At 40.2% G+C, this 18417-nt stretch overlaps 1 protein-coding gene across 6 annotated transcripts in view; it reads right to left on the reverse strand.

Annotated features, from left to right (window-relative positions):
- LOC147137972 (disheveled-associated activator of morphogenesis 1-like) overlaps window positions 1-18417 on the reverse strand; it is a 97283-nt gene that overhangs the window by 51093 nt on the left and 27773 nt on the right. For all 6 annotated transcript variants that reach the window (XM_086049747.1, XM_086049748.1, XM_086049750.1 and 3 more), the window contains 10 exons: window positions 17227-17446; window positions 16498-16611; window positions 10840-10950; window positions 10278-10381; window positions 10130-10196; window positions 9040-9157; window positions 8792-8930; window positions 5785-5843; window positions 4794-4981; window positions 3703-3945 (listed from right to left, as the gene is read on the reverse strand). In XM_086049747.1, the coding sequence (XP_085905873.1) occupies window positions 3703-3945; window positions 4794-4981; window positions 5785-5843; window positions 8792-8930; window positions 9040-9157; window positions 10130-10196; window positions 10278-10381; window positions 10840-10950; window positions 16498-16611; window positions 17227-17446 (1363 nt within the window). The remainder of the gene's footprint in view (window positions 1-3702; window positions 3946-4793; window positions 4982-5784; window positions 5844-8791; window positions 8931-9039; window positions 9158-10129; window positions 10197-10277; window positions 10382-10839; window positions 10951-16497; window positions 16612-17226; window positions 17447-18417) is intronic.

Below are 18417 nucleotides of genomic sequence, written 5' to 3' on the forward strand. Positions count from 1 at the left end.
TATTACTTTTAAAAAGTTATAGTAACATTAAGAAGAAAACACAACTACACATTTATATGTTTTATCAAAAATGTATATTTGATATAATATTAGGTCTTAATATGCTCACATTTTTTTAAAGGACGGTGTTGAAAGTGACACTGTTGCTATTTTTTTTATTTAAACACTATTTAGACAACGCAGGATATCGTATTACCATAATACTGCCCGACCCTAAAAAACACATTATAAACACAAAACACAAGTTTACTTACCTTTACTCCCACTCAGTTTGATAACCTTTCAGTGAGGACGGTGAACATGTAACTTCAGCTCACTTGTGGAATTCACAAAAGCAGTTGTGTTTTTTAAGGCACAAATGAACGCTGCACTTGGCACATTTGTACACAGTCTGGCCCTTGCAATTGGACAAAGATGTAGAAAGAAGAAATCCCTTTAGATAAGAGCAGACATTTGCAGCTATTCAATGTGTACCCATAGTTACATAAACGTCCTAAACAAGCTGAAACTTTACAAACCAATTTTCATCTGGTTTAGGAGTGTATTCATCATCACTGTCCCCAAAGGCGGCCCCATCAACCCCTGGTCCAAAGTCCACCTGCTCGCTTTGTATAGGAAGATGCTGCATTCAGTTGTACAGAAAAAATAATCAACAGAAATTATGTTTATCACTAAAAATGTTGTTTTTGTAATGTTTATAGATACTAAATAGAGGGGGAGTTTATGAATAAAATGTGTCGAAATCTGTCGAGATACAGCATTGTATTTGTAGCCGTTGTAGCCAACCGAATTTGTCAAATATCGTCAAAAATCAGTGTCATAGGCACTCTACCTTGTCATGTTAGCGATACAAGTACACAATAAAATGGTTAATATTTTTCAAAGGTGGTCGACTGGTTGGCACGTCCGCCTCACAGTTCAGAGGTTGTGGGTTTGATCCTGGCTCCGGCTTCCCTGTGTGGAGTTTGCATGTTCTCCCCGTGCCTGCGTGGGTTTTCTCAGAGTACTCCGGTTTCCTCCCACATTCCAAAAACATGCATGGTAAGTTGATTGGACTCTCTAAATTGTCCCTAGGTGTGATTGTGAGTGCGGATGTTTGTCTCTGTGTGCCCTGCGATTGGCTGGCAACCAATTCAGGGTGTCCCCCGCCTACTGCCCCAAGACCCTTCTGAGGATAAGCGGTATCGATAATGGATATTTGGATGGATATTTTTTATCTTTGCGCAACTTACCTCAAACGGGACAGATTATCCAAGTTTGCAAAAATTCCAAAAATGCCGCCATAACACGAGTCTATTTTAGCAGTCCAAAACAGATTGTAGTGTCCCCTCTGACCACACTGCGGACAAACAAGTGCTTGCAAATTGTTCTTAGGAATGTGTTGGTAATTGACCAGCAGTGGAGGAATAGTGTCATTATTTTTGGCTGTATTTGGTGCAAAAGGGGTTTAAATGCCAATTTGCGACAATCTTTATCAATGTGGTTAAATGAAAACAGAGGTGGGCCTTGTCAGTCCATCAGTAAATTCCCATCAGTATTTCAGGTCAGTCCGTCCCTTGTCGGTGACAGCCAATCGGCGTCTAGAACATAATTTCCACGTCACACAAGCATCCAAACAAACATTTAAATAAAAACAACAGACACACACATGCACATTGTGGTGATTGTGAAATTAAACAATATGGGACACATGTCATTAAGGTCCGTGAGACTGAAATGCTGTTTTATTTATTTATGTGGCTGTGCGTCAGGTGTGGGGCACCTGCATGCGACATGGTACCGTTAAGTCAGTTCTCTACGCCGTTTGACTTGGACCGACTGGGCAGGTCTGAAATAATAATGATAACTCACAGACTGACTAAAGCACTGACGAATGCCCACCTCTGGTAATAAACATGCATATTAATCATTATAAAATGTGTCATTTATCATTACAAATGCCCTGAACGCCTACAAAAGACAGAAGCTATTATATTACAAAACAAGGGTAATTATATTTCATAAGAATTCATAAATGCAGTCAACTCCACGACTAGCAAAATTTAACCAAATGTTAAGTTAACAAGCTAGGTTGTTGGTGAATAGTACTGAACAGTCATTTTACAAAATATGGAGGGACCGAGCTCCTACTCCGTAGATTTAGGCAACGAAGACGCATACTTGGCGCTTAAAATAATTTGTGGCGGGCGGAACGAATCTACGGATAACGTTACAGTAGTGAAAACGAGCATATAGCCGACTTTATACTAGCAAGATGACAAGCAGGCGAAGTAAACATAAACATGACCAGTGGCATTATGAACAAGTTTAATGATATATTCGCTAATTCTCCGGCGGAAAAACGGTGTCCAAACTAAAAAAAATGGCTAACCACGTAGCTAACAAACGAGAAACACTTACCAACGAAACTGGAAAAGATAACAACGATACTACTTCAATAGGAAACGCAACACAGACAATGTAAATCATATGTAGTGTGAACAAAATCATTACTTTACCTCTTCAAATGAATAATTTCCCCCGGCGGTAATTTTTGTGCTCGTGTAGCCCAAACGCAGTGTGAGTGAAATCTCGGGTCGGACTCGCTGGATTGAAGTCTATCGACTTGAAGTTGCGATGACGTCATGACGTACGACGCACACAAATAACCCAATGCTGGATATAAATAACCCATAATGGATCAAACGTTTAATAACCCTGCGGTTGAGTAGAATAGAATAACCCATTTTGAGTTGAGGGCTAGCTCCAAAATAACCCAAATGTATTAAAAATGGAATAACCCCGCAGTTGGGTAGATAAAACAACCCAGCACTTCTTAGTGTGCCGCCGGTAGGCGGAAGGCGATAAACGGACCACAAATTTTTAGTGAGATGCCCAGCTTGGTTGAATAGAAAGTGTCAAGGACCAAATCATTGCTGTTCTTTTACCTGAAAGTGAACACTGAAGTCAGGCACAGAAAATGTTTATCATTGAGCTTGAAAAATTAATTAAAAATAGCCATTGAAAAAAGACTGACATCAAATATTATACATGTACTGGATTAAAGTCCTTAGGAACTGCTGGAACATATGCCATTGCTCACAGTTTCAAATGCCTGTTTTACATTTCTTAAATTGAAAATTCAAGATGAAATCGATTACATTAAAGAAAGTCTTGATTCATCATGAAACTACTCCTGAAATACGGACACAGTTGCAACAACAACTGGAAGATCCATTTATGCACACTCAAACAAAACCTGACGAACGAATTTCCTAACTAGTCAGACTCATCATCTGAATGGCAATATATATATATCGACTGGTTAGCACGTCCACCTCACAGTTCAGAGGTTGTGGGTTCGATCGGCCTCCCTGTGTGGAGTTTGCATGTTCTCCCCGTGCCTGTGTGGGTTTTCTCCTGGTACTCCGGTTTCCTCCCACATTCCAAAAACAAGCATGGTAAGTTGATTGTTATGTTTGGGCTTTTTTAGCTTTGTTGTCTCAGTATTTCTGTGTCTGTCTCGTCAATGATTGTGTCCACCTGTCTACATTCCACCCCCTTGTGTTGATCAATTATGGAAAATGTTGTGATTAATTAGTTGAAAAAAATTTAATCGCTTGACAGCACTAATACATATATAAGGATTAATGTAGAGTACAGTACAGTATATGAAATGCATGGAATCCAAAGTACTATCATGTTTGGCAGCAATACTTGTACCTCAGGTAGCTTGCTCCAGTTGAATGACTTCATTGGGTTTACTGGCTGGGGAATATTCTTCTGCAGTGTACTTCCAAGAGGAGCTCCTGGAGGAGGAGGTGGAGGTGGTGGAGCAAACGGAGGAATGCTAAAAGCTGGTGGCCCTCCAGGTGGGGGAGGAGGTGGAGGAAGAGCAGGAGAAGGAATAGGAAGAAGAGGAACATTTCCTGGTGTCACAGGAGGTCCTCCCGGAACACTGGATGTCTAATTAGAGCAGTAAATAATAAATCATCAATCACTGCATTGCTACACAATTGTTTTGATTACATTTTGATTCAAGTGGACAAAGCACACATTAAAAAAAGCCATGATTTTGTATGTTCAAAAAAATTAGAATACATTTGATTTAACTTAAAGTGGAAGTCAACCCAAACATATTTTTTTCAAGAATATGTTCCCAGCAGGCCCATTAGTTGAAACACAGCATTCTAATTAATTTTGGTTGTGGAATATACGTTAAGGAGCAAAATGCACTTGTTTTTAGCCATCTCTGGGGGAGGCCATGTTGTCTTCTGTCAACTGAAAATGAAAATGTTGTGATGACATTTTCACTCAGAAGATAAAAGGGCCGCCCCCCAGAGATGGCTAAAAACGAGTGGATTAACACTTATTTCACAAACACAATATTTATCAGAATGCCCTGTTTCAACTAGTGGGCTTGCGTAGAACATATTCTTGAAAAATGAATGTTTCCGTTGACTTCCCCTTTAAATCTGATGTTTTCAGAATTTTATGGCAATGATGTGGCAAATTAAAAAACAAAATAATTATATTTTGGCAAACGTGACTCTGTTTAGAATTAATTTGATTCATTTATGGTTATAGACACCAGTTAATTAAATGTACAGCATGTAGTGTATATTCTTTTTATTTTTGCTTTGCACATCTCACATGCATTTTAAAATGCATAACCCCATTTTATTATTATTATTTTTTTAATCTTATGGTAACTTTAATACTAAACTGTACATAGTATTATTTCTGAGTGTGAAATGCAAACCCATTAATTTAAACTCCTGGATGAATAATTGATTGTTGTGTTGTAGACATACAGAACCGAGTTGCTGCAGCCGAGCAGACAGTTCCAGCAGTTGTTGTTCGGCTCGTTTGTGGTCATCGCACTCTCGCTCCAGTTTGTCTTTCAACTTGTTCAGCATTATCATCATGTCTTCTTTCTCCTTATTCTTGGCCTCACACTCCCTTTCTTTCTTTTCAAAACGTAGTTTTAATTCCTGATGATCTGGGGGGGCGGGGAGGATTGGGTGGGGTGAGTTGTCTTTAAATATTTAAGGTATAAAAGATTCTTCTGATAAAATAGTGTGGTAAGATACACATAAGCTATAAGAGACCTCAATAAAGTATACATGGTTTACACCCTACTTTCAGGGGACAGCACAAGCAGGGGGAATCACACAGTAAATCACAATGCAATATTATCAACATGTTTTCCAAATACAGTACTGACAGTATCACAGTACTGAAAATGGGAAATGACTATATTGCAGTAAATGCAACTTAAAAAGAGATAACTTACATATAAGTATAGAAATTGTATTATTACACATTACACATAGTAAGTACACACAGTAACAAACAACAATAAATAAATAAATACATCATTTTTTATTGAGTGGAGTGTGACTCTTCACTCTTTGTTAAAATGAAATCATGGAGCAGTGCGTAGAAGAGCTGTCAGTCGTGATACATTAAACAAAAAAATCACCTCATATTGAAAAGTCAAAATCCCAGCCGCAGTTGTTATATACCATCATGATTACCGGTATTTCATGCTGGTGCATTGACAATGTACCTTAACAGATAGTGGCATTGTAAAAGAGAATCAATTAAGTTTTAAATAAAGGTTATAAATGAAAACTAAATGAATGAATAAAAATAATACATTTGGGTAGTGATATTGATTTTGCTAGCTACGTCTTCATTTCCCATTTTTGATGATATTTAAAGAGTCACTGTGTGTATATGTCACACTTTATTTTGTTCAGCACAAACAGGTTCACATGAAATGAGTGGTTGGTTTCTCACCTTTTCTCATTGAATCTGCTTGATCCTTCCAATGTCTGACTTCATTTTCCTTGACTAGCCTTTTGAGCAAAACATAACCAGACAAGGTTAAATGTGTAGTTGAACAATATTGTTAGGCAATAGACACAAAGATTATACAATTATCTCCTCAATAGATCACATACAGTAACTTTCACCTCTACTCATTAATATGTTAATGTTCTTTTTCCAGGGTGGGTTGATTATATATTGAGGCCGCGAGAATGAGACGAGACGAGAGCTTTGCTATATCTCGAAAATAAAAAAAATACCTAATGTAATTTTTTCAGTTTTCAAAATGTTTTTTATCGAACAGACTGCAAGAAAATTAAACATCTAGCTCTAAAAAGCAAATGCAAAAAGGAGTCACTTTCGTTACATGCTCTAATATTGCTGCAATAACAGCTAAAGCTGAGATCTTCCCTCTTACTGAATACTTTGACAAAATCCAACTGTGCTGGGCAGTAACTCAATTAAGTATAGTGTTTCATGTTAATTTATTGGCTTTATTTATTTATATTTTTATTTATATTTTATATATTTGTTCATATTTATTGATATATTTATTAATTGATGTATCACTGCCTCATTGTTTTTTTATTTATTGTATTGTTTTTAAAGTGCTTTGTTACAGCTCTAGCCCTTATGAAATGTGCTATATAAATAAAATTGTATTGCATTGTAGAGGTCAACTTGTTTCTCAGTCGATCTTCAACAAGAGGAATGTCACTGCGTCTGTGTCAAAATTTCTGCAAATCGTCGGAGTTCTGGGCTCCTCCAAGAGATGTTCTAGCGCGTGATCACGTCCATAATTAATTTGTGCGGTGGGCAGCTCGAGCTGTCTTTAGACGTCAAAAGTGCTGCTGCTGTTGAGCATCGGAAAAAAAGAAACTATACGCTTGACACGTCTAAACAAACATGATATGCGGCCAACTTTGGACCAGCTGGACTAGCGTTACGTTCATTGCCTGCACGATAAGCACTTAATGTGTGGCTCAAAGCCAGCCTCACGTATTGCCATATCCATGTTGCAACAGTGACTCCGTGATTTGGCCTCGGAAGTTCCCATTCGGTGACATATATATATATATATATATATATATATATACATATATATCCAGATGGCGTGTAATGGTTCGGTATATACAATCCACTATACAAACGGCTGATTTGTATAGTGCAGACGGCTCCTCTAGCTCCATGCTTTCCCCCGCACTCACCATTTTTCTTCTCCATTTCTTTTGATCTATTTCTTCCTAAAACAACAAATATGGCGGCCGCTTGGTCTCAGGCGTTGACTTTCTTTTTTTACCCCCCATCAGACGTATTCGTCGTACGACTGCATGCACCGAACCATGAAGCGCATACCGAAATGGTTCGGGACTAATACAAAATCACTCATATATATATATATATATATGCATGGTAAGTATATATACATATATGTATACATATATATGTATATATATATATATATATATATATATATATATATATATATATATATATGGACGCGGGAGAGTCCACGGCAACGTCCGCTGACACAGACTATAAGCCGCAACTTTTTTCCTAGATTTTGAGCCATGCGGTTTATAGTCCGGTGCGGCTATTCTGTGGATTTTTCTTCCACCACTCGGGCCGCTCTAACCGGAATGAGAGTACAATTCTACGATGTGACTGCAGGTGGAGGAGTTCAACAGGTGAGGGCGCCATAGACTAGGTTATAGCATTAGGTGCTGTAATGCTTTGATTTTATGTTTTCCTAGAGGTTCCTGAAGTGCACATGAATGCGATTGGCTGATGTTACGTCTGTTCTGTTGTTTCGATGTGAAATGCTATTGTTGATTTAGCACGTCGTGTGTTAGATTGGCTGACTTTATTACCATAAAACAAAACAGGTGCAGGGCGGGTTCGATCCTGGCTCCGGCCTCCCTGTGTGGCGTTTGCATGTTCTCCCCGTACCTGTGTGGGTTTTCTCCGGGTACTCCGGTTTCCTCCCACATTCCAAAAACATGCATGGTAAGTTGATTGGACTCTCTAAATTGCCCCTAGGTGTGATTGTGAGTGCGGATGTTTGTCTTTGTGTGCCCTGCGATTGGCTGGCAACCAATTCAGGATGTCCCCCGCCTACTGCCCGAAGACAGCTGGGATAGGCTCCAGCACGCCCCGCGATCCTTGTGAGAATAAGCGGTATTGATAATGGATGGAAGACAGGTGCATATGTAGAATGTAGTTGAACACTAGATGGTGGAGTCTGGTGGACATTAGCTAACAAACTGGAGCGGCAGTCGGTAGTGAAATGAAGATAAGTACTGTTTATTTTTTCTTGGTTCTCCTCTGTTTTAATCAGCAACGTTGCTGCAGTGTTAAAAGGCACTGTTAGGAAAGAATCTGCCCAGGTATATACATGTTTTTTTTTGTTTTTTTTAAGTCAACTTAACTTGTAATTTTGAGTTTTATGTACTGAGGTTTACTGACATTATCTGAGTTGTCCGGATCAAAATGTTAGTCAACTTAACTAACTAATGATTTTGAGTTGAATTCACTTAAGTTTACTGCCATTATTTAAGTTGTCTAAACAAAGTTATTTTCAGTAATAACTTAAAATTAGATATCCACTTTACTTAGGAATTTTGAGGCAATCGGTTTCCTGACTTTTTTTAAGTTAAGTGAATTCATTCCATTTTACAGTGTCGAGAGGGACGGAGAGAAAGACATCAGCAGCTCAGTGAGGCACTTTCTAAATAAAATCACTGCATACAACATCTTGTCTATAACTTAAATTTTGCCATGTGTATATCTATAGCAGCAATGTCATTTTGAACCTCTTTTTCAATATTGATAAATTATAATGTCCCCATATCCCTAATTCCCCCCTCCACTTATTCAACCTACCCTATCCCATTTCATCTCCTATAGGTTAACTGACAGTGGAGTCTGTCTTATTTTGTTCCAGGAATGCACAACCCAAATTATAGATGAAACTTACATTCGAACAATGTTTTTAACGTTGAAGTCTTCAAGGGGAGCAACATCTGGGTCTTCGCCTTTGTCTGTCTGTAGAACCAGCTGCTGGACTATCCGATCCAACAATACCCAATATTGAATCATGGTACTATTTTGCTTAACTGTGAACAGACAGCAGTAACTAAGTGAGGAACTATTGTTCCTAGAATCAAATAGAGGTTAAATCAGATTGCATGAATTGTATATATGTCAACAGCTTTGGAGCTTTACATGGCATCATGAGACAATGCTGCAGTGCAGACAGGAGGTGAGGGTAAGCTTCTGTGTGGGATAGATGTTTCCTGATCAACTCAAACATCTGGCTTGCACTTCTAGTTTCAATATGAACCTGAAATTAGTCATACAATCATATTGATCATTCATAATAATAATAACAACAATAATAATAATAATACATTTAATTAAAACTGCACTTTTCATTTCAGTGAAATCTCAAAGTGTTGCAGTAGGTTAAAAACAAATGTCAGTTAAAAATAGAACTTTGGAACAATAAAGACAAAAAACAGATATAAGGTTACAAACAATTCGACAAAGAATAGCACTTTAAAATTCAGGTTTGCAATAGTCATTAAAAGAGGTCTAATAAGCCTTCTACATTTTGTGGAGCCCTCAGGGTCTCTGGTAGTGCATTGCAAAGCCGTGGGGTGACTTTCTGGAAGGCCTTGTCTCTTAGATTCATCATCATTGATGATGCATTTTAATTGAAAAAATCTTGTCAACATTTTAAACCTGCAGAAATTAATACATTCAATACAAAAACATATTTTTGACAGAAGAATGCCAAATGTATCTGAGGTCTAAGTTCAGATCTGTACATATCATAACATGTCAGCACTCAACTAGTCCTCAACTAGTCAGAAGTTGAACCCAACTGAGTCGGAATCATATCTTATTCAAAAGAAATGTTAAACTCACAAAATACACTTTCTACCTTGAAACTGACCAGGGGGATAGCTGATTTGCCAAGCAATTTTAAGCAGGGTGTAAAAAGTGGATTTTATGCTTCTGTAATTCTTTATCTGTTGTGTATTTTGACTGAAGAATGGGGAAGGAGTGACTAACAAAGTACACGGGACCCTAGATAATGGTATTATAAATTAGCGACATTGACGTGGATGGGCCCAAATCCCTGGCGGTGCCCCTGAAAACAAGTACAGTTGTTTTTATTCACAATACCTATAAATGGGTATTTAGCTTCTTTTTTTTTTTCTTCTTTGGATAGGATGTGGTCTGGAGAGGGCGGTTTAAGGGTTTAAGGGATATTGAAAGAAGTGTGTGTCTTAGTTTAGCAAAGACTTACATGGTCAAAGCGTTTGGACAACAGAAGCTCATCCTCATTCCTCAGCATTTCAAAAAAGTCCAGATGTCTGAAAGACAACATGTGAGAAAGTTGCCCGCAAAAATGATTCCACAATTTGCTGTTTCAATTGGTTTCAATGATTATGCACCTGTCCAGTGTTGCATTATCATGGGAGCGAAGTTTATCAATGACTGTCTGAATGCCCAACATCAGGAACTCGTAGCGTAAGTGGATACGGAACTCCAAACTGGTCTGAAGATGCACAATTTCATACAAAAGACCACAATACAAAAATACACATGTATACTATGAGAGATGCTGTTGTGTGCAAATGGTGCTGCACAGAGCTGAGATTGGGGGCGTTTATTCCGTGCCTTGCTTCAGGACATCTCAACATTAGTCAGAATAGAGACAAGCATCTCTCGAGTGAATGGATGCAATTTGTTTAGTTTGCAGTGAGACTCAAACTGTGACCTTCTGGCTCCAAAGCACAAGTCCTTAGGAATGAGCTTTTTTCATTCTACTATGATAATAGGAAATTAAAGAAAGAAACAAGGTAGAGAATTGAGGAAATTGAACACACATAATGAACGAGTAAACATTTTTGTGCATCACAAAATCAAATTGTCAGATTTTAGTTAAACCCACAAGAGACTGGAATTCCAAACTGTGTGTTGATTTTTTTCAAAATAACAAAGGAACATCTTTACCTCGCCTGGTCCTTGGCTCAGCACTGCATTAATGAAGGACATAATGGCAGTTTTTTGATTAACCTCGTCTCTGTAGCGACCTGTGGCTCTATCCAGGTCTGTCACTAGAGTCTGCACACAAAACAGAATATACAGATGTTGCCATGCAACAAATCACGCAAGGTGAATCACAGCACTAATGAAAGGTATGGAAGTGGACCCTCTTACCATGTGCCATCAGCTACTGGGCCACAAAAACTGTAGTGTGACAAAGCCTTATTTGGTGTCAAACAACAATGCGGCAGAAAGCACGCAAAGGTTCTGTGTTTTGCTAATGACCTGGTTTCTGATATTTCTCAAGGTCGGGAAGATTGCTGCTGAGCATTCCACTGTCAGATTGTTCCTAATTCACACAGGAGCATTTGATGTGTTGAAATAACTATCAGAGGAACTGAAGCAAGGTGATGAATACTTCAGCCGGATAATGTCGCTGTCAGGATGGCTGAGAAGCATGTGTGCTTCTCATTCTGTGAATTTTATTGACAATTTTTCAATTTTTGCAAGCCACTACACTCGGCACCTCGTTCACTGCATACTTCTTCACCTAGTACCGTTCATCCCATTTCTTCTAGTTTACCTTCCTCACTATCTGTACTCCCAACCCCTCGTGTCTCATACGTATCCCAATCTCTATGGTGGCAGGCTGATGAGGCACCTTGCCGGCACCTCGGCAACTACAGGCTCCCATGCCAGCTCCTCTGCAGTGCCGAGCCCCCTTCCCGGCACCTCAGCAAATGCGGGCCCCCGTCCTGATGCCTCGGCAAATACAGGCTCCCATGCCGGTTCCTCTGCAGTGCAAGGCCCTCTTACCGGCACCTCGATAACTACAGGCTCCCATGCCGGTTCCTCTGCAGTGCGAGGCCCCCTTACCGGCACCTCAGCAAATGCAGGCCACATCCTGGCAGCTCAGCAGCATCAGGCTCTGACTCTCCCCTAGCGGCGCAAGCTTTGCAGCCTCCTTCCGATCCTGCTACGGCGGCACAAGGTCTTCGGCTCCCCTCTGACTTTGCTCTGGCCATGCAATGCCTTCGGCTGCCCTCTGATTGTGCTCCAGCGGCGCAAGGGCTTCGGCTGCCCTTTGACTCTGTTCCGGTGGCGCAACCTCTGCAGCTGCCCTTGGATTCTGCTACAACGGCTCGGCTACGGCAGAGCAACTTCTGCGGCAGTGGAAGCCCACCGGACTGGCCCCACCAAGAACCTCTTGTTTGGCCTTCGGGAGGGCCACTAGATTGTCCACCGCCAAGACCCTCTCGTCTGGCCTCCAGGCCGCCCACCAGACTGGTCCTGCCATGACCCTTTCCTCAGGCCTCCTGGACGCCCACCGGACTGGCCCCACCAAGAACCTCTTGTCTGGCCTTTGGGAGGGCCACTAGATTGTCCACCGCCAAGACCCTCTCGTCTGGCCTCCAGGCCGCCCACCAGACTGGTCCTGCCATGACCCTCTCGTCAGGCCTCCAGGTCGCCCAGCGCCAAGAACCTCTTGTCTGGCCTTCTCTGATCTGTTCTTGATTTTGGTTTTGATTTAGAATTTAGTTTCATGTTTTCATCATGATTCTTTTGTATGTGTCTGTTTGGTTAAGGTTATTCTGTCCATCTGTGCTCGCTTACCAGATCCCTTGAAGTACTCAATCAACTCCCTCTAACATTTTGGGTGTTGTCCAGGTGTTCCTCGTCTCATCAGTTTATATTTAGTTATTTACTTTCCTTCAGTTTTTGTTAGTTTATTGTTTCTGTTGTGTTTTTCTTTGCTGTCTTAGTCCAAGTCGCAAGCAGGTAATGTCCACCTGTGCTCGTTTACCCCGATCCCTAGTGTTACCTCCATCTGTACACCTTGTGCCTTGTTCAGTGTTGCTCATTTTTTTGTCTGTTTTTGGTTTATTTTATTATTTTTTTTCAGTCTTTGTTGGTTCATTGTCTTTGTCGGGTCTAACTGCTGTTTGTTTGCTGTTTTGATCCAAGTACAGCTGGTTTCCTAGTGTTTGTTAAGTTACTTTAATTTTTGTTGTTTTAAATTTATTTGGTGTTTTTTTTTTATTTTTGACCTTGATTCTGTTGTTGTTTTAGATTCTGGGCACCAGGTGGTGCCCCTTGAGGGGGGTACTGTTATGACTGGTTGTTTACGTGATGTTTCAGTTGCTCTGGTCCTTTTATGCTTTGTCCTTTATGATGTCATATAGGCCTGAAGTCTTACAGTATAAAAAGTTTGAGTTAGACAGTGACTCATTGTCAGTATGTTAAACCTTCTTTGAGTGAGGATGGAAAGTCTGTTCCAGTCCTGATCTCTGTTGTTACTTTGTATTTTTGATAAAGACTTTTTACTCTTCAACTTCCGTGTCATATCTTTGTATGCTTCCAAATCCCGATCCTTCGATGACAAGAAGGTTGCCAAAACACTACTATGAATGAGACAACGCCGACAAATTTTAGTTACATGAACAAATGTCACAGTGGCAAAAAAGGCAGCGGAGTTGCTGCCATTTTTAAATAATCATTTCAGGGTAAATAAATTGTATTGGGTGATTTCAATTAAAAAGGCGACTTTATGGAGGAATATGAAGAAATACTGTCAGTAATCTGTACTGACTATGACAACCTGGTCATAACTTGTGACTTTAATATTCATGTTGACCACAATTTGGATAAAAATACCAAAGAACTTTATACTATACTTAATCCAGTATAATAGTCTCTCACAACATGTAAACACATACCCTAGGTCACGTTCTTGATCTCATTTGGTCTAAAGGTGTTGACATCTCATCTGTTGATGTTCAAGATCTGGCTATTACACAATATAACACAATCGACGATTGTGTCTAGTAAAAAAAAAAAAGCTACATAAACGAGCACACAAGCGATATGTTTATGAAAATTATGGCTGCCTCATCATCTGTGAATGCAGAGACTGTTGATAAACCTCTGGATAAATTTACTTGGAAAATCTCAAATGTCCTGGATGCTGCACTGCTGACTGCTTCCTTTGATGCAGGTCATGCTGTATGTTAAAGGTGATTACTTTTTTACTTTTTATTTCATTCATTCATTCATTCATTCTCCATACCGCTTATCCTCACAAGGGTCGCGGGGCGTGCTGGAGCCTATCCCAGCTGTCTTTGGGCAGTAGGCAGGGGACACCCTGAATTGGTTGCCAGCCAATCGCAGGGCACACAGAGACAGACATTCGCACTCACAATCACACCTAGGGGCAATTTAGACAGTCCAATCAACTTACCATGCATGTTTTTGGAATGTGGGAGGAAACCGGAGTACCCGGAGGAAACCCACGCAGGCACGGGGAGAACATGCAAACTCCACACAGGGAGGCCGGAGCCGGGATCGAACCCACGACCTCTGAACTGTGAGGCGGACGTGCTAACCAGTCGACCACCGTGCCGCCCTAAAACTACACGGAAGGGAACAACTATGCAGTAGGACAGGAAACCACTGAGAAATAATAGTACCAAATACAGCAAATAAGGGTTGCGGGGCGTGCTGGAGCCTATCCCAGCTGTCTTTGGGCAGTAGGCGGGGGACACCCTGAATTGGTTGCCAGCCAATCGCAGGGCACACAGAGACAAACATCCGCACTCACAATCATACCTAGGGGCAATTTAGACAGTCCAATCAACTTACCATGCATGTTTTTGGAATGTGGGAGGAAACCGGAGTACCCGGAGGAAACCCACGCAGGCACGGGGAGAACATGCAAACTCCACACAGGGAGGCCGGAGCCAGGATCGAACCCACGACCTCTGAACTGTGAGGCGGACGTGCTAACCAGTCGACCACCGTGCCGTCTACTTTTTATTTATTTTTTTATATTTGTTTTGTGGACTGATAGGGTGCTTAGGCTTTAGTGTACACTAACATAAAACAAATAATAATTTAATTAACAATAACACCCATTTTGTTTTTTCTTCTCCCCCTACACCCCTCACGATCGACTTGGGACCAGTCCGCGGTTTACCGGTCAACCGCAATCGACTGGTTGGACACTGCTGCCTTAGAAAATGACTGCACATTGGAGCCTCTGGGCCTCAACTGTCAACATTCAAAGGAACTGATCCTTGCTGGCAAACAAAATCAATGGGTCAATATGTGTTTGGAAGCCGGTAGGATATGGTGCCATGACAAAAAAGACCGATACTTTAGTTGCCATTTGAGATGCTGTAAAAGGTTGGACTGAAAGGTTGGAGCATGGATTGGCTGACAACCGATTCAGGGTGTCCCCCGCCTACTGCCCGAAGACAGCTGGGATAGGCTCCAGCACGCCCCGTGACCCTTGTGAGGATAAGCGGTATAGATAATGGATGGATGGATGGGTTGGAGCATGTTTAATGTATAATATTAGTGTAATGTATAGTATAATAAGTAATATTTATTTTCCGGACTATAAATCGCGGTTTTTATCAGAGTTTGGCCGGGGGGGCGATTTATACTCTGGAGCGACTTATGTGTGAAATTATTAACACAATAACACATTATTACTGTTAAATTAAATACAAGTCAGCAGTAACAAGCCATGACAATTACTTCAATATCATTTCACATGTTATTGTAACCCACATAAAGAAACATAAGATACATCATAAAAGCTATTAAAATGCATGAATAATTTAAAGAGTTAAAGTCTAAAGTCTTGTCTGTTTTGTCAAATAATTAAAATGGTATGATAAAAAGACAATTTGACTGCTAAGGCCTTGCCGGTCGAGGAAGCCAGCTTATCCAAACAGCAAAACATTCACAAACATATGCCACAGACCCTAGGTGTGCAGCAAAATTGCCTGTTTATATTGTGAAACTGCACAAGAAACAGTAAATACTATCAATCTATGCATCACATACACATGTATTTTCATAGACATGAACAAGATGAGCCTATGCTAACGATTAGCGATCACATTTAGCATTAGCGATAGGATTGTTCAGTCAACAACCTGCAATCATCCACAATTCAGCTCGTTTATAAATGTCATTACATACAATTGTCTAAGTTAGTTTCAGACGATGGTTGAACAAGAATGAACCACAAACAGGCGGAAATGCTAACGATTAGCAATCGCGATTAGCATTAGTATGTTCAGTCAACAACACAGTACAATCATCCACAATTCAGCTCCTATATGAACGTTGCATGCTCATTACACACAATTGTCTTTAGTTACTTACAGACGATGGTTGAACAAGAATGAACCACAAACAGGCAGTTGCATGCCCCTGGCTGGGGTATTGCATCATGCAGCCACACACATAAGAAGCCGAGCACAGAGGAGACGAAGACATAATTACGAACGAATACATAAATACTTTTGGAGACTTGGAAACATTCTACATAGTCGGGGATAAATAAAAGACTTATTTAATCGATCTACAACCGTTTTGGTGAGTTTAAAGTTATTTTACAGAAACTTTCTTGTATGCTACATGTGTGAATGTTAGCTAAATGTTACCATCGTAGCTCGGTGGAAATGATGTGTACTAAGCGCACAATTTCCTCCCAAAATGCGACTTAAACTTCAGTGCGACTGATATGTTTTTTCCCTCTTTATTATTCATTTTATGGCTAGTGCGACTTGTACTCTGGAGCGACGTATAGTCCGGAAAATACAGTAATCTGACCTGGAAGCGTGTTCTCTCTGAGGCAAAGGTCTGGTAGTTCAGCATGGCCTCAAGTACTTTCTTATGTCCTCCAGGCACTAGGCAAACTGCACCCAGAATCTCTAGGACTGCAACCTATAAGAGAGAGAAGGTAGCTCATGTAAGAACACTGGGCTTGATTCTCAAAAATGTTTGTAAGAATTATCTTAAATTTGTCTTATTAAAATATATATTAAAAATGAGATTTAAAAAGCATTTCTTAAACATCTTGTCATTATAATGAAGGCAATATACATGTAGTATCACAAAACAGAATAAATTATTATTTAGTGCAACCATGACACAGTTGAATGTGCTTAAATTACTCCATTGGTGAATGTTATTATATCTGATGGCTTACTCTGATAGAAGGGACTTCAAAAAACATTGGCAAAAGCTTTAATGAAACTCCGAATTTAAAAATATTTGAAAATTGCACACAACTTGACAGTAAGTTCGCCTTGACGGAGTAATGACAAAAATGTAATGATTTTTAAAAATAACACAATCTGCCCTATAATTGACTTAGAGTTTCTATGCAAGATTATTAAAGAAAACAAGGATATGCGGCAAAATAGATTCAAATCCTCATTTTTTTAGTTAAAAGAGCCTCAATTTAAAACAATCATCCACCCAAAAGATTCACACACAATATTGCAGATGTTTTAGTTTCGAGAAAATAAGTAGAATTTGATGCTTTCATTCATGTACCTTGGTTTTAATGTTTTCTGAGGCAAGACTTTGTGCAATGACGTTGATGCTCTCGCTGTGTCCCAAGACATGAGCTCTGCCTTGTGAATTGTTCATCAGAGCTTTGATGCATCCAATCAATGATGTGTGGATCGGAGACTCTGTTGTCTCATAGTCCATTGACTTGAGAAAATTCAAGATACATGATAGGCCATCTAAGTCAATAAACCTTGTGACAAACCTGTGAGAGATCAAGCAGAGAGTTGCATCTGTACAACATAAAACAGGTATGAAGAGGACATACAAAGAGTTTAATAGCAGGTTTTTTTTGGATAGTTTACGATAGTGAAGCCACACACTTCCCAGAATGCTTGTTGTAAATAGTTGTATTAAGGTAAAAGTTGCTCTCTATTTGCTTTGTCATAAGTGTGTATGTAATGCCTTTGATATGGTGCAGGGGTGTCAAACACATTTTTGTAATGGGCCACATTGTAGTTAGGGCCGTTGCGACTGTGAACCCATAGAAATGTATGGTTGCCATTATCACATACACACAAGAAATTGATGGATAACTAGTTTTGAAATCAGAAGCCACTAAATCATTTGTTCAACTCTTCAATGTATTTTAAAGAAGGGATTGGTAACAAATGTTTGCAATATCTGACATGTAGTGTTAAAAGTGAAGACAATTTGAAAGAAATATGTCAAGTCAACACATGATTTGCTTTCGGGGGCCACATAAAATGATGTTGCGGGCCGGATTTGCTCCGCCTTGAGTTGACACGTGTGGTAGAGAAACGAAAGAAAAGCAACAGGGATCAAAGGAACTTGAAAGCGTAGGATTGCCCATATAAGCTTAAAGGTTGGGAGGCACTCAGTGTGGTGAGTGAGGGTGTAACATTGGTGTCAGAAGTAGATTGCAGATGGCAACCACGCTCAGAGCGATTGAGGACTCGCTTGACAGAAGAAAGGGAGGTTTGGAGGAAGGGACTGAGGTTGGATGGAAGGAGGAGCGAGCCCAGCCTTTGAGAGCACTTCCGAAGAGCGGCAAGCAATTCCTGAAGCCAGGGGCGCATTGAGGAGGTGATAAGTAACCCCCGGCAACAGGAGGCGAGAAGCAGACCCGGCTTCCATGGGTACCCTGTGGAGACTTAGAGCATAGGCTCTCCCAGTGCCCCATTGCCTCCACACTCAACACTGGAGATGCCACGG

Source organism: Filicampus tigris, chromosome 13 (assembly GCF_054856515.1).
Source record: "Filicampus tigris isolate MCC_2025a chromosome 13, RoL_Ftig_1.0, whole genome shotgun sequence".
In the NCBI taxonomy this organism is placed as follows: domain Eukaryota; kingdom Metazoa; phylum Chordata; class Actinopteri; order Syngnathiformes; family Syngnathidae; genus Filicampus; species Filicampus tigris.